Source organism: Natator depressus, chromosome 11 (assembly GCF_965152275.1).
Source record: "Natator depressus isolate rNatDep1 chromosome 11, rNatDep2.hap1, whole genome shotgun sequence".
Lineage (NCBI taxonomy): Eukaryota > Metazoa > Chordata > Testudines > Cheloniidae > Natator > Natator depressus.
In genome coordinates, this window is record NC_134244.1 from 62,474,552 (window position 1) to 62,496,542 (window position 21,991).

Below are 21,991 nucleotides of genomic sequence, written 5' to 3' on the forward strand. Positions count from 1 at the left end.
AAGGCCATAGTGAGAAACACTTCTCCCCACCTATAAACTATAAAACATTTGAAATACAGATGGGCTGAGGCAATGATCTTGGTTGGCTACAGGTTTGGAGTTTCAGGCTTAATGTTGAACCAGGTCGACGGCTTGTAGTTCAAAAGCATCAAAAACACGGTGGGCTGTTCTTGCAAGATTTTGATTCCAAACAGTGGAAATTTCACAAGATCAGTAACTTTTGCAAGCCCCCCAATCTTAAATAATGAAAATTTCATGAGGTCAGCCCTTTCTTGTGAAATGTCTCATTCTCTGCCAACCTGTGTGACATCTGAAGCGGATCCAGAAGATAGCTCGCTTCTGGTTTTAGAGCAGAAGCTACAGTGGCTTTGGCTCTGGAGAGATCAGGGTTTCAAATCTGAAACACACATGCTTAACATTCATAGTTCTGGTGGGGGCACTCTCTCCAGTGTAAGCGTTTTGACTGATATATGTAGTCTGACAGTGGTGACAGTGTCTGTCTTACTGCAAAGTATTCTCAAAATGGAGCCTAATGCCAGAGGTGGTAAAACATTTACCCTCCTGCTCAAGCGCACATTGATGGGGCTACTCCTTCATTGGCTGGGTCACAAGTGAGGTTACTTGTGGCAACATGGCTCCCACCACTGGGAGCATACAGAATGCCCATATTAATGATAAAAAAAATCCATTTTTACATTACGATTTATGTTTTACACCATGTAACTTCTTAAATGCTACTGGGAGCAAGATGGATGCAGCTCTCAACAATCCACAGATTTGTTTGATTTACTGCACTGGTCCAACGTGCTTCTTTTCACGTTGCAGGACCAACCTAGCGTCTAGGAATCCGCTTGTACGATACAATCGTGAATTAAATGTGCAGTTATCGTAAGAGGCCACACATTTTAATGTAAAATTGAAGAAACTGATTACAGCAATCCCTCTGGAAACGAGAATAATCACATAAGATAAATGCTAATGGGAATTTATTGTCGCCTATCACATGTGAAGCTTAGAACAAAGCAGTGATACTAGTCGATTTCACAGTTATTATTGTCAATGAATATTCCAACCAAAAAGCTTCTAGGGACTATAAATAGATGACAGGGGATTGTGGGTTCTCAATCGCCAAATCTAAGCCAATTTGGTATGCTGCAAATAGCTTAGACAGTGAAACTCACACACCCCATTATTAAATATTCCCCAAAACAACCACCTAATCTCCCTCTTTACAGCCTAATCTCTTGTTCCCTTTTCCCCATACCCACACACAGCGCTCAGATAGATTCACCAGTACATTCTGGCTCCTTTGCATCACTAGAGCAGCCAAACAGAGCCAGAATTTATGAGTGTATGAGTGTATCCAGCCAGTTTTCTTTCACACACACACACACACACACACACACACACACACACACACACACACACACACACACACACACACACACACACACACACACACACTCTCTCTCTCTCTCTCTCTCTCTCTTTTTTTTTTTTTTTCCCAGATTTAGAATACAATCTTTGGATTTTTTTTTTAAAGTTACCTACAATATTTTCCATTTCAACCAAATAAGACTTGACTGAAATTAAAATTTTACAAGGCACCTGTGGGAACGAGGCATCCAAATCCCATATTTCAGTAATAACCATTTGAATGGGAATTGGGCATCCCATTCCCTTAGGCAACCTGCACCGATTTTGCACCAGAACCCGGTAAGCAGATCTCTGCGACACATAAGACAACAACAGGTAAATCATGAATTCCCCCTTCTCTTCAGACACAGATGCAGGCCTACAACATTTTTCCACCGCGGCCCCCATTTCATAGCTAGAGGCTTTGACTTTTGGGAAGAGAGGAAGGCTTTTAAAAAAGAGAAATAAAAGGAGACCATAATGGCTAGGTGGCAGGAGAACAAGGAGAGAGAGAGGCATCCTACACCAGTACCTGTGTGAGTCCTCTGATGAGCCTTTAAGTGGGAGCTCTTTGTATAAACCTTCCGGCACCCGTTAAACTGACAGCGATGAACCCTCTTCTTGTTTTCCGGGGATGCCTCGGCCCCTGCCCCTCCTTGCTCACCGTCATTCTGCCCGCTCTTTATCGTGCCTGCTGTTGCCACCGCTGCCACTCCCACCTTGACTGAGCTGAGCGATGCCTTCTTGGCCACCAGTTTCAACGTCACCGTGCCGTCCACTGCGGAGAGAGTTTGTGGAGTTTTTACGAGATGGCGGCTGAGCTCAGGAGAGGAAGGGGGCGTTAATGAGGTCACTGCGTTGAGTTGGGCCTGGTTGACAGCAGCGTAACCCTCTATGGAAGAACCGGTGGGCTGCAAGCTGAGGCACGTCGCAGACAGCAGTTTGTCTCGTGAGAGGATAAGGTCCATGTTGGTGCTTTTGTCGCATGTACTCGTCTCCACTGGAAACAGGATGGGGTCCAGCCGTCGGATACTGTCCTCTGAGCCTGGAGGAGAGGAGGTGTGAAGGAAACAGTCCAAATCCTCGCCAAAGTTCTCTGAGATCTTCCTTGGCTCCGTCTGAAGATAACGTTCCAACTCAAGGCATGTCTGCAGGGGGGACGGGGAGGGAGGGAAAGAAACCATCATTAGAAACCCATCTCAGCATTAACCCCCAGCTGCGGCAGGAGGCTAGGCATGGTAATCTCTCTGTGTCCAGAACAGTTCAGAGATAACATTTATACACACCAAAGTGGTCATGCACAAAGAAACGAGATAAACCTACTCCTGCGATACAGACCAGCTTTGGAACTACGTTGTGATGCAATGCATGTGATAAACTGCAGAGCCATAGGAAGAGTGTCCAGTGCACTTTCTGATTGCCTCACCTGCACTCTGCCCACTAATCTGTCTCCACATGGAATTATTCTAACAAGCCAAACCTCTGAACAGCTTCAGGTAGCCATCAGTTTTTTAAAAAGTAACATTTCCAGAGAATTGTTTAATCTTTCTTCACACAAATGTGGGATTTCACCCCCAAAATTATCCCAATCCAAAGCACTGCTCTAGCTACTTTAGGTCATTTTTAGAGGTTTTTCTGGCTCCCTGTACAGTGGAGCACACCTGGCTTTTACTTAAACAAGCACACGCATTATTTACAAAAAACTTGATTATGGTGGAGTTAAGATGGCCATTGCACAAAACTTGCCATCACCTCTCTTTTACAAACTATGAGCATGAACATAATGCTGTGGTGCAAAGGCTTTCTCACCCTGAGGTCGGGATGACCACCTGACTTAAAAGTGGCCAAATGAGGGCCAATAAAGCCTTTCAGCACATCACACCCTCAGGTATTCTTATTTTTACAGAAAATAGAAATAGTTTGGGAAGTTTTACAGAGTTTAATTAGTGCTATTTTTCACACTCCTCTACCTGAAAAGCCTGGCCGTGTTCGCATCTTGATTCTAAATCTACAAGAGTTGGCATGAGACAAATCATCTACCTAATTCATTTTTGAAACCTCTACAAATTATCCCTGAGAGCGCATGTTCATATCATAGAATCATAGAAGATTAGGGTTGGAAGAGACTTCAGGAGGTCATCTAGTCCAACCCCCTGCTCAAAGCAGGACCAACACCAACTAAATCATCCCAGCCAGGGCTTTGTCAAGCTGGGCCTTAAAAACCTCTAAGGATGGAGATTCCACCACCTCCCTAGGTAACCCATTCCAGTGCTTCACCACCCTCCCAGTAAAACAGTGTTTCCTAATATCCAACCTATACCTCCCACACTGCAACTTGAGACCATTGCTCCTTGTTCTGTCATCTGCCACCAGCTGAGCTCATCCTCTTTGGAACCCCCCTTCAGGTAGTTGAAGGCTGCTATCAAATCCCCCCTCACTCTTCTCTTCTGCAGACTAAACAAGACCAGTTCCCTCAACCTCTCCTCATAAGTCATGTGCCCCAACCCCCTGATCATTTTTGTTGCCCTCTGCTGGACTCTCTCCAGTTTGTCCACATCCTTTCTTACCATAGATGGTAAGGTTGGGTTATTAGTGTGAGATTTTTCAAAGGAGTCTGTGGGAGTTGGATGCCCAATTAAATCTAAGCCTGTAAATCCAATACCTTTCAACACCTGGGCCAGAAATAAAAGCCTCAAACCATCCGAAACAGGAAGAGAGGTGAGAGACTCTTGGCTTCATGGTATAAAGGTCTCATCAACAGGGGTATAAAGAGCTCCCACTGATAGTTCTGGGAAGTGTCTGAGTTACTTTTAACCCATCATGGATCTAGGAATGGGTATTGCCTATTTCACATATAATTTTGTGGGAGAAATGTCATGGCTAGGGAAAGGAGGAAATATTTTGCAGGCCATTCATTTTTAATTTGTTTTTAAATGGTAGCTGTTTGAAGCAGCTTAGAGGCCTGAAGTAGAAAGATGGAGCCATGGGCATAGTGCAGGTAAGGCATTCAAACTGCATAACAAATAGTAACATAGCGCTGCAGTGTATCACATGGATATCATTTACATAACTGTGTGTTTTGTGTTACCTCTCTGTGCACAGGGCTGGAGCCAGGAGGTCGGCAGATCAAATCTTAGTTGATTCTGACCTCTATCCCCCTAGTCTTTAACAGATCATTTCTCTCTCTGCCTCAGGTTTGCAGCCTATAAAATGGAGGTGTTACTTCCTTATCCACCACTTGGGGTGTTCTGAGTTACAGGGTTTGTAAAAGCACTTTGAAGAATGAAGTGCTAAGCACTAATTCTCCCGGGTTTGAACATGGTGTGGTCCGCCACTGATAACAGAGGGCCAGGGTTTTCAGAAGTAACTAATGATTTCGGGTGCCCAACTTGAGACACGGCAGAGAGGCCGGGTGCTCGGTCCTTTCTGCAAATTGGGACCCTTGTGTCAAGCTGGGCACCCAAAACCTGAGATACCCCAGAATCACTAGCTGCTTTTGAAAGTCTTGGCCTTTCTCTGTATTTTGTATTGGCCGTGTACAGTAGGATAGGGGAAGGTTTGAGCCAGTACCTAACACTTTCCCTGCAGCCCCATCAGGAGCTTTGGCACAAGGCACAGCTTCCATTTTTTAAAATGTGGGTTTGTGGCTCTCTTATTATTAATTATTATTTATTTGTATTCTCATAGTGCCTATGAGCCTGGTCATGAATAAGAACCCCCTGGTGCTGGGCGCTGGTCCAAACAGTTTAGAGTCTAATGGTTCAAAATAACATCTTCCAAAGGAAATCTAATCCAATGCCGTCTTTACAGCCCTGTCTATATTGGGCAAGGTTTACAACAAAATATTCCACCTGGTTTTGGCACCAACAGGACCCTGGTATAATGAGGCTCTTGCAGCTGGATACGTTTCTAGTCAACATCCCCATTTAGCTGAACCTGCCTTGAAGAAAGTCTAACAAAAAATGATTATAAAAAGGAGGCTGCCCTCCAGAGCCTTGCCCACGGTCAGGCTCCCACCAGCAGCCCTGACAGGAACTGCTTTGTAATTATGCTTAGTGTACACACAATCACTGAATCTGCAAATAAACAGAAACGCTGAGCCAGACACTCGGCTGACCCCGATCAGTGTAATTCCACTGCAGTCAATGGATGTGTACTAATCTACATGAGCCCAAGGATCTGGCCCCAGTGCTGCCCTCTCCCCGGGATGCCGACTCTAGTGACCGTTCAGACAGCAATCTTGTCACTTGTTTCATTGCTGACTGCAGAGGGGCCTGGCTAATCGTATGTGGAGCTCGAGTCATGCGCACACCATGTCTCTGAGCCGAGTCCTGGACCCTGAGTAAATGTCTGATCCCATAGGTTTGCTCCAAAAAGAGCACATGCCCTTTTCACAGAGATGACTGTACTTCTGTTGACTTTGGTTGCCACCCAGTAGGATGGTAAGGGGGAAAGGTCAAAAGAAGAGGATAAAGCACAGTTATTCATAAAGCTCTCTCAGGCCTGGTCTATAGGAATTAGCACCAATCTGAGCAACTATTGCAGTTGGACCCATATAAATCATTTCATGCACCCATGCAAATCATTGCACCCATACAAAGGCTTTCCTTGTCTACACTGGTACAGATACCTTGGCTGCTGAAACTGGGGCGAATTCCCTGTGTAGACACAGGCTATTTCTACATGTCTATTTATTTGCTTACATGGCCTGCATTACACTAGTATGTGAGTGCCTCACAATCTTTAATGTATTTATCCTCACAACTATCCTCTTCTTTAGGGAAGCACTATTATCCCTATTTATCACATGGGCATCTGAGACACCGAGACCCCAAATGACTTGTCCAAAGTCACACCTGGTGGTCTGTGGTGCAGCAGGAGATTGAACCCAAATCTCCCAGGTCCCAGGCTACTGCTCTCACCTCAGAGCACCTGTCTCTGGAGATATTGGAAGGGTAACTCCTGGCATACACTGGGGGTCTCGGTTTATATTGCCACTGGGGGTGCTACATTCCACAAGGAACTGAAGAGACTGCAACTAGCAGCTGATCCCTTTATTTTTCAGTTAGCCTTTGAAGTACAGTGGCCGGGAAGCGCTGAAACCAGGTCCACAGGTTTGATAATTTGCAAAATCCAGGAATAATGCTATGAAAGCTAATCTGGTACAAGACAGATGCTAAGAACCTGAGACTTCTGTCATCTCTCTGTGATGTGTGGCTCCGCTGACGGTCCTGTTTCAGGAGTCGAGAAATTGCTTATTTGTCTTCCCCTCCCCCCCCTTCAGTTAGTTTCTTTGGAAGGGTTCCCATTTCCTGCTGCACAATGCAAATCAGCCCCTGGAACATCCGCCCATTTCATCCTCTGAGGTTTCTCTGCTTGTGGAGGAGAAGAGGAAGCTTGAAACTCCTGGAGTCAGCACTAAACACTTGGGCAAGTTGTAAGAGCGTCACATGTTGCTGTTGCCTAACTTCCCTGGCTACATGTGATTGTCGGAGATGCTTTTTGCTGCAGCCTTCCCCCTTTAAATGAATGCTGAGGATTTCTTTTGCGGGAAAGGCCCCAGTCTGTGGACATTCACTTATTCTTCCCCTCCCACTCACTGACAAATCATACAAGCCACAGCAGAAATGTGCACTACTAATGAGAGAGCACTGATCAGCTGCAAGATGAACAACTGTTTCTTGAACCAGTTACAGATCCCATGGATATTGCTGTTGTGGGCACCAGTAACAATTTTATAAGCCTGTCATTCACAGTCCTACTCTGCCACTTCTCTCAGCAAACCGAAACCCGAGGCAGCAAGAATCACAATTAGAATCTGCGGCACCGGACCACAAAAGCTACTGTCCCTGGGCTATTCGTGCATTTGCTAGACAATAAGAAGGCAGGGCACCTTCAGAAAAGAGGAGGCCTGTTTTCTATTTAAACTAGGATCCTGGAACTGCAGGCAGTGGATCCAATTTGGGATCCCAAATCTCTCCAGATGCATGATAACAGGTAGTGGGGGCAGATTTTCAAAAGGCACACATTGGAGTCAGGCACCCAGCTCCCATTGACTTTGAATGAGGTGGGCTCCTTTGAAAATCTCCCCCCTTAGGGAAAAAAGAAACAAGTTTGTCAGCAGCCCTGCTGCTTGTTTCATTTTCTTTCTCTTCCAGCTACCCGCTGTCTCTTGGGAGAGACACAGAGATTCAGGGGTTAATAAATAAAAAGCTCTGGAGAGAGAGACAGAGCATAATCTTAGGTTCCAGCAAAGAGACACCGACAGAGACACAAGGCCATTAAATCCAATGACAAGTCACATGAAATTTCAATTGCGCTGACATTGGAAAGGCTGTGTCCTCTCTTCTCATTTCCCACAGAGGGAACAGAGAGGCACTGTCCCTTTAAGGCGGGATTACCCCCACCATGACAACAATAGTGGTCCTGACAGTTTTTCAGCTTCACCACTAATTTTCCATAAAGAGCAGTTTCTCGGCGAGCCCTTTTCAGGCAAGGCCTGACGCTTCAGAAACCTGTAATTATTCTTGGCTCCCCACCCCCCGCCGTCTTTGCACCTGTGTCAGTTCAAGACACCAGCTGGTCATGTCTTGCCTTCTGCCTCTGAAATCCAAAACCAGCCAAAGGAGCCCATCTCCCCACAGAGGGAAAGAAAACAACCACAAGAAAAAGAAACGATATAATGGGCAGGAAAGGGGGGAACCCAACTCCTACCCTCATCCCTCCACCAAGGCAATAGGAAAAAAAACATTGAGCCAAGAAAGGCCTCCATCTAATCAGCATTAGAGACAAAGCCGTTAACAAAAAGGAAGGGGTCTGACAAGAGAGAACTCCAGCACCCTCCTTCCTGTACCCCCAACCACAGTCCTACTTGCTGTTGCCTTTGCTAAGAGCTGGTACTTTGGTGCAGGAACAAAGTTTCTTTACCCCGCACGCCCTTTTCTGCTCAGGCTGAATACCTTACCTGACTTTCCTCTCTACCCCAAGTCACTAGAGGAGGCATGGCTCTGGCTGCTGCCCTCGCTTGTCGAATTGTTAAACAACAAGCCACTTTCCTTCACCCCTCTCACAATGCATTGTTATTGTTCTTAATTGCTAGGCTCATGAAGTCCAGCCTCTGCCTTCAGCCTTGACCTGGAGGAACACAGTGGGATCGTCCAAGGGCCTGAAGGGAGTCAGATGTCGAGCTCTGATCCTATCGACCAGTTCTCGAGGTAAGAGGGTACCTCTGTCTCCATGCCCACTGAGTCCTTGGCTGCCCTGCTGGCAAGTGCACCCGTTACTGTCATTTTTGTGGTGGTGGCTGGTGTGATGTTGACCCGTCCATTGAGAACTGGACTGACTACCAGACTCATCTTCTGAAGAGCCATCAGAGGGCGGCTTTCATTCACTTCCGAGCTGGGCTGATTTTGAACCTTGGTTGGACAGGACATAGGTCAGAGGTGGGCAAACTATGGCCCATGGCCACGTCCAGCCCGCGGGACCCTCCTGCCCAGCCCCTGAGCTCCTGGCCCAGGAGGCTGCCCCCCGGCCCCTGCCCCGCAGCCTCAGCTCACTGCGCCGCTGATGCAATGCTCTGGGCAACGGGGCTGCGAGCTCCTGGGGCAGCTGCAGAGCTGGGCCTGACCCGGTGCTCTGTGCTGCGCGGTGTGTGGTGGCTCCAGCCGGGGGGCGCGGCTGTAGCGTTACCAGCCACCAGTGCGCCAGGCAGCGCGATGGTAGCAGGGGGGTTGGATAGAGGGCAGAGGAGTTCGGAGGGGGGCAGCGGGGGCGTGGATAGGGGTCGGGGCGGTCAGAGGGTGGGAACGGGGGGGCTGAATGGGGCAGGGGTCCTGGGGGGGCAGTCAGGAAGGGGGGGGGTTGGATGGGGTGGCGGGGGGCAGTCAGGGGCAGGGGTTTCAGGGGCGGTCAGGGAGAAGGGGTGGTTGGATGGGGAAGAAGTCCCGGAGGAGCAGTCAGGAATGAGAGGAGGGGTTGGATGGGGCGGCGGGGGGGGCAGTCAGAGGTGGGGGTTCCGGGGGCGGTCAGGGGACAGGGAGTGGGGCAGGGGGGTGGATGGGGCAGGAGTCCTGGGGGAGCCATCAGGGAACAGGGGGGTTGGATGGGAGGTGAGAGGCGGGGGTGGGGGAGATAGGAGGCGGGGGCCGGGCGATGCCCGGCTGTTTGGGGAGGCACAGCCTCCCCTAACTGGCCCTCCATACAATTTCCAAAACCCGATGTGGCCCTCAGGCCAAAAAGTTTGCCCGCCCCTAATATAGGTGAAGTGTCCTCTCTTTGATGGCCAATCCCTTAGGATAAGCAGACTGTCTCTAAATGGCAAGAGTATGCTTTTATGGGGCAGAGGGGAATTCAGGTCCTGAATGAATAACTCAGTCCATAATCAAGGCCCATTGAGAGGTCTGTCTGGTGTACTTCAGGTTTCTGAAGTGCAGGAAGTCTACTGGACCTCAGCAGCCAACATCAGCAAGCATCTATATGATTTACAGCAATAAAGACTCTGAAGATTCCCACTCGAAGAGGAAAATAGCTCACATCAGGTACGCAATACGAACAGAGACCAGTGGTTGCCATCAGAGTGATTTTTTAGGCTAGGGATAAAAAGTGACCCAAGGCGTCAATCCACCTACCCCAATGAACAAGGGATCATTTTCTTTGCACCTTGCTTCACAGTTCAGCCAGCTCAAAGTGAGGATGATTTACGGGTGACAAACAGGATGTGATTGTACTAGGCTCCATACTCACGCAAGGAGCTGGCTACAGAGGACAGCAATCTTGCGTGTGGCCATTTCCTAAAATACCTCAGCCCGATTTCTCCATTGAAATACAATTGCAAGGGAAGTACTTTCTGAACATCACATGCTAGGAACCCTCACGTTCCAGACAGAACCCTGCCTGCCCTCACACAGATGCCTACCAGTGCCAATTGGTTCCTTAAAACGTATCCTAAAATACTGTGTGGTCTATATAGCACCCAAGTGAATGCAGGTGTTGCATACTTTCGTATTCCATTTGAACGTGTAGGGCTAGATCCTCAGATGGTGTAAACCTATGCAGCTCCAGTTACTTCACTATACCATTTTACACCAGCAGAGGATCTGGTCTGTATTTTATGATTCTACCTAAAGCTGTATTAGCACTGATCCAATATCAATCCAGAAACATATGCTGCCTAGTTTATGTAGTGCCTTACCTCTGGCTCTCATTCAATACAGAACAATTATTATTTATTGAAACACATCAGTATACTCTGGCCTGTACAGCACAAAGCCAGAAAAGCCCTGGTGCTTGTCTCTGAGTTGGAACTTACATGAGATATTATGGGTGCCATTTTCACGAGTGCTCCATGCTGGCCTAACTCTGCTCCTGTTGAAGTTAAAGGGACTTTTACCCCTGACATCAATGGGAGCAGAGTAAGGTAAACTCAGAACACTGTCAAATCCCACCCTGTTGCCCCAATAGCACTCTACGGGCTTGTCTACATGGGCAATTATTCCAGAAGAGCTATTCTTGATTGTGGACATCTTTATTCCATAATAAGAGCAACCACACCTGGAGTTAAATTATGAATAGTTGGACCACTTTAAGTTCACACCCTATCTTACTCCGGATTAACTTTCCATGCGTAGACACGACCTCCGTGACAACAGCATATATCTCAGATAACATCAGTGAAGGCAATGGAGTTTCTCCACATTTACAGCTGGGTAACACATTAGAATTTGGCCCATATGTCTGAGCCTCTAAGAAAGCAAGTTCCGTTCAGAAGCATCTGTGGAATCTTCATAATACTTAAAAATGTCTGAGTTGTTTTGGGAGTGAGGGAGCCACTAGGGAGATGGGGTGGGTAAAGGTCAGTACTGGGTTAACAAAAGCCCAAACACCTACAAGGAATTTAGGACAGAAACTCAATAAGGGACCTAGTCGCTCCGTTCAGCTGATTCTTCTGTTTTATTGACACTATATTTTATTACATCTTGATTTTGAATTTTTCTAGTAGACCATAGGCAGTTCTCTTATCTGGAATGTGCTAGTTACTTTTAAGTGCCATTTTACTGCACATATAATGGGACATCAAGCACTGAACCTGGAAGTTATCCAAAACCTAATTAATAAATTTGGTACTTGGATTAGGCTGTGACAGAAAATGAAAATGTTGAATGAGCTGTATCTGCAGGTCTGAACTTCAGACTCAGTTTACACTATTTACAAGGATTCGTCCTGTAGGGGAGTTTATTAGAGCACCTGCTCTAGTTAAGGTCAATTTCCAACTCCCCTTCTAATTCCTGTTTTTCAGTTGCATGTAAAAAAGGCCTCATCTATAAACTACTGCACAAGTCTCATGATTGCAAAGAAAGCCTGCAGAACGTGAAAACCGAGACATCTGCCTGAACCTGAAGACAGCCTGAAATAATCATTCGGAAACCTGTAAAATCCCCTGCAGTCTGATCACAACAGTGTAAAGTGCCCACATACACTACTTCACTGCTGATCAGATTGGCAGTAGCATCGAGCTAATGTAGCTCTCTCATTTTGGGCCACAACGGCGGATATTGGAATGGAGTACAGTGGGGCAGCCAGTGGGTGGAGTGGGGGATGAGGAATTCTAGGCAAAGCCCCCATCTCCAAAACGCAAAATCTCCCTCTGCTGCTGTCCAAAAGAGGGAGTTAAAAAGATGCCTCTCCTCCCTATTACCAAAAGGCATAACCACCTTCTGAATAATATAAGCCAACACCGGCAATCATGACTTCCTGGGTTCCAAAAGCCATCATCTGTCCCTCAACCAGCTGCCAAAACCTCAAGCTTTTCTTCTTGGCAGCTCCTATAGTGCAGTTCTTAATTATCAATGCAAAAATCTGCAGCCCATTGAAAGCGTAACATTTGAGAGGGCATAAAATAAATTTAATTTAATATTTTTAAGGTCAGGCTTGACAAAGCCGTGGCTGGGATGATTTAGTTGGGGATTGGTCCTGCTTTGAGCAGGAGGTTGGACTAGATGACCTCCTGAGGTCCCTTCCAACCCTAATATTCTATGATTCTATGATCAAAATAAGCTACCCACAGTGAATGACACTGATTGGATTGGACTGGGCTAGATGGCAACAAAGTCGGAGGGGAAAGGCAGTGCTGGATAATTCTGTGATCTCTGCTGCATCGTTTAGATCTAATGTGTCACTCAGGATACAGGGTTTATTGCTCACAATAAATTCCTTTTGTGCTGAAAATTTTCCCTGCATGGTCTCCACCCCAGAGGTGAACTTTCAAGGAAATATGTTTGGCAAAAATAGCCACTGTGTAATTCAACTGCAAAAAACACATTTTTTTACTGATCTGTTCCCATCACAATTAAAATGCTATACTTTCCCCAGATGTTGCAAACAGAATTTTTGGCATCTATGAGAACATAAAGATGCTGAAACCAGAAACTTCAAACTTGGCTTGTTTTGAAGATCTCCTTGACACTTAAGGCAGTCAAGATACATTTTAATAAAACCAGTTCTGCAGCTTTAATTAATGCACAGAGAGTCACCATTTTACACATTCACAATACAGTTTTTCTGTCTTTTGTGGCGACATAATTTCAGGATGTAGCCAAGGATATCCCAGATTCCAAGGATCCTAATAAACTCAAAGGACCAGATATTCTGCTGCCATAAGTTGGCAAAGTTCCACGGATTTCAATGGAGCTACACCAATTTATACCAGGGGAGAATCTGGCTAATGAGTCCTAAACCCAGGATGCTCCAAGTGTCTCAATTAGAAAACAGTCAGAACCTAGATCCTACCAAATGCAGGCCATCCCAAATCAAGCCATATCAAAACCTGGTCATTGAGTTAACAATCTAACAAACCTTGTTCCAAATGGCTATGCCAGTTTTGCTCATTAAAATATATATAACTTTGGGGTGTGACCAAGCTTAGAAGATGCTTTGGTTAAGGATGGCTGAATTCCAAAGGTATCTGGATAAACATCTTTGGATTAAAGAAATGGACAGACTCTACACAGAATAGAAAAGGAGTACTTGTGGCACCTTAGAGACTAACAAATTTATTTGAGCATAAGCTTTCGTGAGCTACAGCTCACTTGATGCAAGTGAGCTGTAGCTCACGAAAGCTTATGCTCAAATAAATTTGTTAGTCTCTAAGGTGCCACAAGTACTCCTTTTCTTTTTGCGGATACAGACTAACACGGCTGCTACTCTGTAAACAGAATAGCCAAGGGTATTTTTGTTGATTTTTTTTTAAAGAAACCAAGAAAAATTCCATGCAAAACCAACCATGCAAAAAAACAAACAAACAAACAAAAAAATACCAGTAATATCAGTATAGCAAGCATTCAGAAGTAAAGAACTTCCAAAAGTTACACCTGAGCATTCAACCTTAATGCTATCCTTCTGCATAAGCCAGGAAAACCATCAAATAGCAGCATAGAAATATACAATACAAACAAGAGTTTCCTACACAAACTTACATACCAGCACAACTGGGTAATATAGATTGCAGGTAGCTAGATAAGGATAATATAAGAGAGAGGAAATACAGTGTTAGACTTTTGATGAAGAATCCTCTTATTTGTGTAACAAACCAGAATGGTTCGGTGTCAGTGGAAGACATGGCCTTAAGCTGCAAAATTAGGCCTAGCTGCAAACTTCACCTACATTTGTTAATATTTAGATTTCAGTGTTGTTTCCTGTTTGGGCCCATCTCTCGTTTAGAGTTATAAATAGTCAGAAGAGACAGTTAGCTTCTAACAATTGCTCAATCCAGCTCTCACTGTACTCAGTAGATCAGGTCCCAGGGAGCACAGTAAAAATGCCATAAGAAGTGGATTAAATAAAAACGGTGCTGATGGCTGAGAACTTTAGAAAGTAGAGCCTGATCTAGGGTCTGATCCCACAATAGGGTTTACCCACATGGTGCAAGCAGGGCAAGAACCCATGCTGGTGGATAGCTCTGGACTGGCTCACAGACTCAGAATGTACTTTTTAGAGTTGGTTAATTAACATCCATGAGTAGCTTAAATTTCCTCCCCATCAACTAACATACATATGCGAATTAAGATTTCACTCTGCACTGTATTCAAAATTGCGAATAGTCACACTCAAACCATAAACTAAAAACTCAAGAAGATGTTTGATGAATAAACTCAAAATATGAGGCGTAACTAAAGTTATTAATATGAATTATTTCCTCTGCTCTAGTTTTAAGGTGTATCAACAAGGAGCAGCATTAAGTTGAAATTCCTAACCCAAAGGTTTGATTTCTCAATCTTAACTTTGGGTTAACAAGAGCCGGAGCCCAATTTGGCCACTGGGTGGCACCTGGAGGGGTGTGGGGCACAATTGGTGATCAAACCCAGCTGGGGCTTCAGGAAGGCAGGAGCAGAGGGCAGTGGAAAGAAAGGCAAGGGAGGAGGCCCAGGGGAAAGGTAACTAAAGGCTGATAGAAGTCTGAAACTAGGAGTAGTGAAGCCTGGGGCTAGAGGTGGATTGTCCTGAGCCACTGGACTGGAGTTTGAGGGGCTGTAGAGGGAGAGGGAAGAACTTTACAGTCCCTCTCCGGGCACTAGAAAATGGAGCTGTCTGGAAGACACAGATTGGAGTAAGCGCCTCTGGCTGATCCTGATGCGAGGGTAGGAACTGGACCCCTGAGGAGTACCCTGGAAGATGCTGCTTCTTACCAAGCACCCAGGAAGGGACTGAGGGGAAAGGCCTAGGGAAAGATGAACGGTAGGAAGGAGTCCAGGGAGGCAGGGGAAAGGTGTCTAACGGTGTGGACCTTGGCTGCTTTCTTAGCATCCCTGGACTGGAACCCAGAGGGTGGGCCTGGGTTCTCTCACCAGCCACGGGGAAGGCAGTATGAAGCCCCCTGATGTAAGGGGGACAATTCAGAGCCTGGAGAGAGAGGGGTGTAAAGACCGCTGCACCCAGAGTCAGGGGCCGGAGACCTGACACGAGGTCTTGTGGAGTTGTTTGGACTTTCTGTTACCACGAAAGAGTGTGGAACTAAAATGTGACCTGACTGGAGGGCTGAGTCGCAAGATGAGGCAACCTACCGCAGGATGGCATTACTGTCAGCAGGGGGCGCTACAGCAGACAGAGCTGCTACACCAACTTAGCCACTAGGTGAGTCCTCTCTTCCTACAATGCCCATTCACTGTTAAATCTTTCGGCTCAAAAAATTGTTCACTTCTATATTATTTTTGGCTGCTGAGAGGAAGAGGTGGGGGGACCTGCCTGGGAAACAGGAAGCAGGGGGAAGGAGAGGAATGTGTTGTGGAACACAGTCAGGACAAATAGAATGAAGAGCATTTATACCATTTCTAAATCATAACAAACACATGGGAGCCAAACTATGACCCCAGTTACACTAAGATCAATGGTCTGAATTCAGCTTAGAGATTCAAACAGCCCAACAACTCTTAGATCAAAATCAATAAAAAAGCTAATGATTTGCCTTTTTTTGGTTTTATCTGTTGGGTAATTTGTGGTGGTAATTTTTTTTTAAAGCCATTCGCTATCTCACAAATGCAAGACAATGTGTATTCCATGGGGATAAAACACAAATCTCAGTGCAGAAAAAGCAGATTACAGTTTCAAGCTTCCAACTTGTTTACACTGAGCAAAAAAATCAGATTTTGTTTTTTAAAGGATGGAAAAGGTAGCCAGATCCTTAGCTGGTGTAACTGGGCAACACCCCACTGCCTCCAGTTGCTCCCACCTACACCAGCTAAGCATGTGGCCTCTAGTCATTCCAAACCAGATCCTGCCTTTGGTTAGACACATAAAAAGTCACTGTGGTTGGGTGGATCTAAGTGAAGGCAGAATTTGGCATGTCCTGTAAAAGAACAAATGATTCTATTTGATGGTAAATCTCCCATATTTTACTAATGCCAGTGTTACCAAAAAGGGAAAACAGGAAATACATAAAAGCAGCCACACACTGGTTTTGAATGTTATGGCTCCCTTCTACCCCCCAACCTCCCTCCCTCCCCTGCAACAACTACAGACACAGGGACCAGTTTGCACGTCCTGATTTCACAAGGTGACCCGCACATGCACGTCATCCACTGTCACTTGCCAGTCATAGATTTCATCACCTGTGCGTGGCCACCGTCTAACTGATTCTTCCTTCTCTTTGTATGGCATTTGATGCTAATTGTTGTACAGGTTTGTTTTTCAAGTAGTTCTCTTTTAAAACTGCTTTATAAAGAATTTTGCTCCCGAGTTCCAGCCCTCTGTGAATTGAGCCCAATTATTAAATCCTGGCGGTGGTGCACCCACAATGCAGGACTGGCCTGCCAAGCATTTAACTAGGGATTGCTTAATTCTCAGTTGTGCCTCATCGCTATTCTGTTAATGTACTGTCTAGCAGGCACTGCAGCCAGTGGCTAAAGCATGGGACTTGGAGTCAGGAGACCCATGTTCCATTTGCCAGCTCTGCCACTCATTTTCTGGATGACTTTGAACACGCCACTTCAGCAATCTGGGCCACATCATCAGCTGATGTAAATTAGTGCAGCTCCATATGCTATTGGTGAAATGGGCCTGTGGGGCCTTACCCACGTTTATAAAGCATTTTGAGATCTACCAATGAGAGAGTGCTGTTTAAGTGCAACATGAATAGCGGCAGTCAGTAAAAACAGAACCTAGAAGGGATGCAACGTCTTGTTGCTGGAAGCCAGCACTTCCTGGTGCCCATGTTGCATACCCTCCTGTGGTTAAGACAAGACATCTTGATGTGCTGGGGCTTTGGTAGGTCATGTCATTGTGATAAACCTATTATTACGTGCCTGCCCCAGGAACGCTCCCCGCTTTCTCTGCCCCTATAAGAAATACAGTAGGAGAGGCAGCAGACTAGCACACGGAGTCCTTGGGTTTATTGGAAGCAGGATGCCTAGGAGAGAGACCAGGGAAAGGAAGGCCGGGTGGTGGCGTATCCAGGATGAAAGGAGCTCTGACACTAAGATTTTAGAGATTTCTCTCCTAATGAGCACAGCCAAGTCAATGGGGGGGCTGTCTGTCTGTCTCCAAGTCAGAAGCTTTTTTTCCCCCTGCGTTTTCATGACACCCCCCCCCCCCAAAGTCTTGCTCTGTTCTACCTCTCATCTTATTTACCACCTCCTCCCCCTCCCCACTGGCCGCTCCCATTATGAATCTTCCCTTGTAGGAATGACCATTTCTCAAATGCTGCCCTACTGGAAGAAGTATGTCTAGGTGAGGGTCACTGCATCTCTTAAACCCTGCCACCTTTGCTTGTTCTTATGCTTATTGCGGAATATCCCTGCAAAATATATTACAAAACGACACAGCCGCGCACAATAGTGCCTTTCATCCCAAAGGATCCCAGAATACGTCACAAAACACCACCCTCTGAAAACAGAAATGCAGCCGCAGCCCCTGGATAGCACGGAGACAGTGTGGGGAGGAGGGTCTGGCCAAAGGCAAATCTCAACTCTTACATCAGTATCACAGGCTCTTTAATGTCCATGCAGAGCACAAAGATTCTCTGTCACTCAGGTCCCTAAGAAACCTGCTCCCAGCGAACGGCCTGGAACTCAGTGTCTCTCTTTCGGAGACAAAAGGCTGAGCTGATGCTGCTGGAATTTGAACATGTTGCTCTTGGGAATCCAAAATCTTGCAGCTTGCTGCTTAGGCAATTAAATCTTCCCCTCTGATACTGAATTCATTTTTTACGTGCAGGAGCATCGTCGCTAACCGTTGACCCTGTGCAGGTGGGGATGGCGGCCTTGTTCTACCGTCCACGGGTGCTCCCTCACCACCCCCCAGGACGCAAGCAAAGGCAACCCACTTCTCTTACTTATGATCAAGGGAAAGAGGGAGTGTGTGTTGTATATGTGATATTAACATATACATACATCGTACTCTGTATAGTTCTAGTCCTTCCAATTGTTGTAAACTTCCTATCTAAATTCTGCATTTCCCCTAGTTTTCCATGTACCTCTGTTTATTTCTCCGCTACATGAAGCTGGCTTTTCCCTCTTTTAGTTTTGCTTATCCCTCCCCTCTTTATCTTTCTGAGACAGGGCCGAAGCCCCTGATGTAGTTGTGAGAAGGAATATCTGCAAATTGTGTTTTCTTATTACAAGGGGAAGAGTGGAAGTGTATTCTCTCTCTCTCTCTCTCTCTCTCTCTCTAAGCAGTTCTAGTCTATAGTTTGGGGTGGGGGGACCTCTTTGGCAAGGTATATTTCTCTGACACTCTGTTTATCACCAGTACTGCCCAGTTAAAGCCATTTTTAATAGCCCCCAAAGCGGACTCTGTTGTCATCACAAACATTTTCAGACTCCTGGTAGCACGCTCTTGTACAGCCCCGCTAAACACAAACATCATTTTCCCCAAGTACAAATTGCAGCTTTCAAGAGCTGCAATTTTATTTTGGATATAAACATACGAAAGTTACCTTGACTCCAGCAGACGCACAGCACAGAGACCACAGGACAAGCACCTATCCTTGGCATGTAAAATTTCTGGAAGCCCTTAATACTTTAATATTAACTGGGCCCAGCTTCCAAAAACACCATTACAATGTCAGAGTACTATGGAAGAATTAAAGTTCTTAAATATTCCACTACCCAAATAGGAATGAAGTAACCAAATTAGGAACAGGAGGTGTGGGAAGCTCCAGAATTGCAAATAAAATAAATGCATTTTAAAATGAAAGGCCAAGATCAGAGTTCACAGGTTCCTCTAGCTATCATTGTCCTATGTGCTCGGGCCAAGATTTTCAAGAGAGATGAGTGACTCTGGGTGCCCAACCTGAGACCCCTTCAAAGGGCAGTTTCTTTAAGGTGTCTCCAGTTGAGCATCCAAATACAGAGCCTCCCACTGTCCCCTGTCACTGTTGAAAATCTTGGCTTCCTGCTGATCCATCTATTTCATCCATGTAGGGCATCCATCATAATTATTTATTTGTATTGCCGTACCCAGTCACTGACCAGGACCCCATTGTGCTAGGTGCTGTACAAACACAGAACAAAAAGAGAGTTTACAATCTGAGCACCAGGACTGATAGGCACAGATCCGCATAAGAGGCAGTGCAGAAACTCGAGGCCTGGTCTACACTAGGGGCAGGGATCGATCTAAGTTACGCAACTTCAGCTACGTGAATAACGTAGCTGAAGTCCACGTACTGAGATCTACTTACCGCGGTGTCGTCACTGCAGTAGGTCGACCGCTGACGCTCCCCCGTCGACTCCGCCTACGCTTCTCGCTCAGTGGAGTACCAGAGTCGACGGGAGAGCGCTCGGTGGTCGATTTATCACGTCTAGACTAGACGTGATCAATCGATTCCCCACTGGATCGATCGCTGCCTGTCCATCCAGCGCATATTGTAGACATACCCTCAGAAGGTGCTATGAGGACCGCAGCTCCTACACTCAGGAGAACACAGGGGCTGTAATTGTGCCCAGCCCCGTCAACGGAGGCATCCAAAGGAGGTGAGATTTCCTTGCGCCTTCCTCATGTCGCCCCCTGGTCAGTGTGTGTTACATGTTCCCCTTTGTGCCTGATCCACAGAGGATGAGAGTCTGGCTCTCTAGCTCAATCTGTAGCGGCTCGTGCTTCCTGTTCTCGAGGTCCCAGTTCAAGCCATGATGGCCGTCACGCACAAGAGCCAGGCACAAGCTATCCCTAACTCATGGCAGGGAACAGCAATGAATTTAGCCTGAATCCGCACAGAATCCAGTAGGAGTCGGAGCATGAAATCCTGGACCCACTGAGTCCATAGGAGTTTTGCCAGTGACTGCAGTGGGCCAGGATTTCACCCAGAGAGTGTCAACATGAATGTCCCTGTACATAGGGGAAATCGCTTAGTTGCAGCTTCTGCAAGCTGTTAGATTGGCTATGGCACAGCTGAAAGCTCATATTAGGGGCAGGAGGCACAAACCAGACCATAGGCCTAGTTAGGCCTGCAACTAAGTTGCCTTGCTCCATTTATCTCCGCTCTTCTAAGGTAAGAGATGCCACAGTCGCCACTAGACTCATAACCTTGCCTACTTCATATAACGGGGGCCAGAAATAAATATCTGTCACTATCCAGCCCTCCTGTGTGTCACAAGAGACTTCACATCTGTTCTCAGGCTCCCTGAGGCAGCACGTTAAAAGTGGCAGCAACAATAATTTACAACACTGTCTCTCTGTAGACATCAAGGACCTTCCAGGGTGGAACAATTGTAATTATCCCTATTTTACAGATGGGTAAAGTGAGACATGGATAATGGCCATTTTTGGAATGTTTGGAATGAGTCTAATTTTGGGTGCCTCTAGTTTTAGGTGGCTAACTTGGGGCACCCAGAAGAGCTTGATTTTTCACAAGTAAGGAGCACCTGCACCTTAACTCCAATTGGAATGGTGGGTGCTCAGCACCTACGAAAGTCAGGGTCCAAGTGCCTCAAGTTGGGTGCCCAGTGTTAAACGTTGGCTTAAGTGACTTTCCTAAGACCAAATGGGGATACCAGAGAACAGAACCCAGGTCTCCCACCTCCTTATCCACTGTTCTACTCACGGTACTTTCCCGCTAGGGGGTGGTTGGTCTGGAAACTACCACACAAAGGTCAGATTTTCTTATAAAATATTTCCATGAACCGTGCTTCACTGATATATTTAGCAGAGAATGTGGGAGCCACAGAAAGCCTTGGAGTTGCACTGTGAGGCAAACAGCATCATGATGTACTTAGCTAAGGAAAACCCCAGAAATATATAATCATTTAATAATGAGCAGGGGACAAATACATTCCCTGGCTAGGAAGTTACGTATCTTTTATGGGAAGGAAACAGGTAGCCTGGGGGAGGATTTTGGCCAAAGAGTAGGAGAGAAAACATCTGCTCGTATGAGACGCGCCATGGAATCCGCAATGTGCATGTGGAGCACATCACCTTCATTTTTAATGTCTCAGCCATACTTTCCCTTCCCTTCCTCCCTTCTACCCCCGCCCCTCACTTCATCTGCCAAAGCAGCATCAAGAGTTGTCTCGTGCCAGCCTCCCCTTACAAAATCATCCATTCCTGGAAGCAAGATCCCGGCTGGAGTCGAAAATCTGCGATAAAGCTATTTTTATGTGAGTGTTAAGAACTTTAATTCTCATGTCATTTTTCCTCATAAATACCCCCTCAAGGTGACTGTGTTCTCCAGAGACAACTCAAAATGTACTGCAAGTAAAACCGGCGATGGGCAATTTGTCATATGGAAAAATAAAAGCCACATTTGGTTTCTCCATACACTTAAAATTACCGCTTACGTTGTCTGAGGCAGACCAAGCTGCTTAACAAGGTCATGAATAGCAGCCTGGGGAGAGGAGGGAAAACCCCACCCTGGGCATGTTTTTCTTGCACTCTGCTTTTCTGACTGCTTAGAAAGGGAGCAAAACAACGAAGAGGAAACCTCTCCTGTTCCCGTAACTCGGTGTTTATCCACATTCCAGCAGCCGACAGTGCTCACTAACAGGCTCCTTGAGGAGCTTCTCAAGGGCACAGAATCAGAGCTGGTTTTAAAGCGGTCCTCAAGTTGAGACCTGGCCAATTCAAGTGGGAGCAGCCTCGGGAGTTACCTGAAAGT

At 46.2% G+C, this 21,991-nt stretch overlaps 1 protein-coding gene across 2 annotated transcripts in view; it reads right to left on the reverse strand.

Moving 5' to 3' along the window:
* The window catches only part of KLF7 (KLF transcription factor 7), a 67,215-nt gene that overhangs the window by 22,756 nt on the left and 22,468 nt on the right, over nucleotides 1-21,991 (reverse strand). The window contains exon 2 of one of the 2 annotated variants that reach the window (XM_074966888.1): nucleotides 2,136-2,564. In XM_074966888.1, the coding sequence (XP_074822989.1) occupies nucleotides 2,136-2,564 (429 nt within the window). Of the gene's footprint in view, nucleotides 1-1,948; nucleotides 2,565-21,991 lie in introns of both variants that reach the window. The other variant, XM_074966887.1, reaches the window with a different exon arrangement.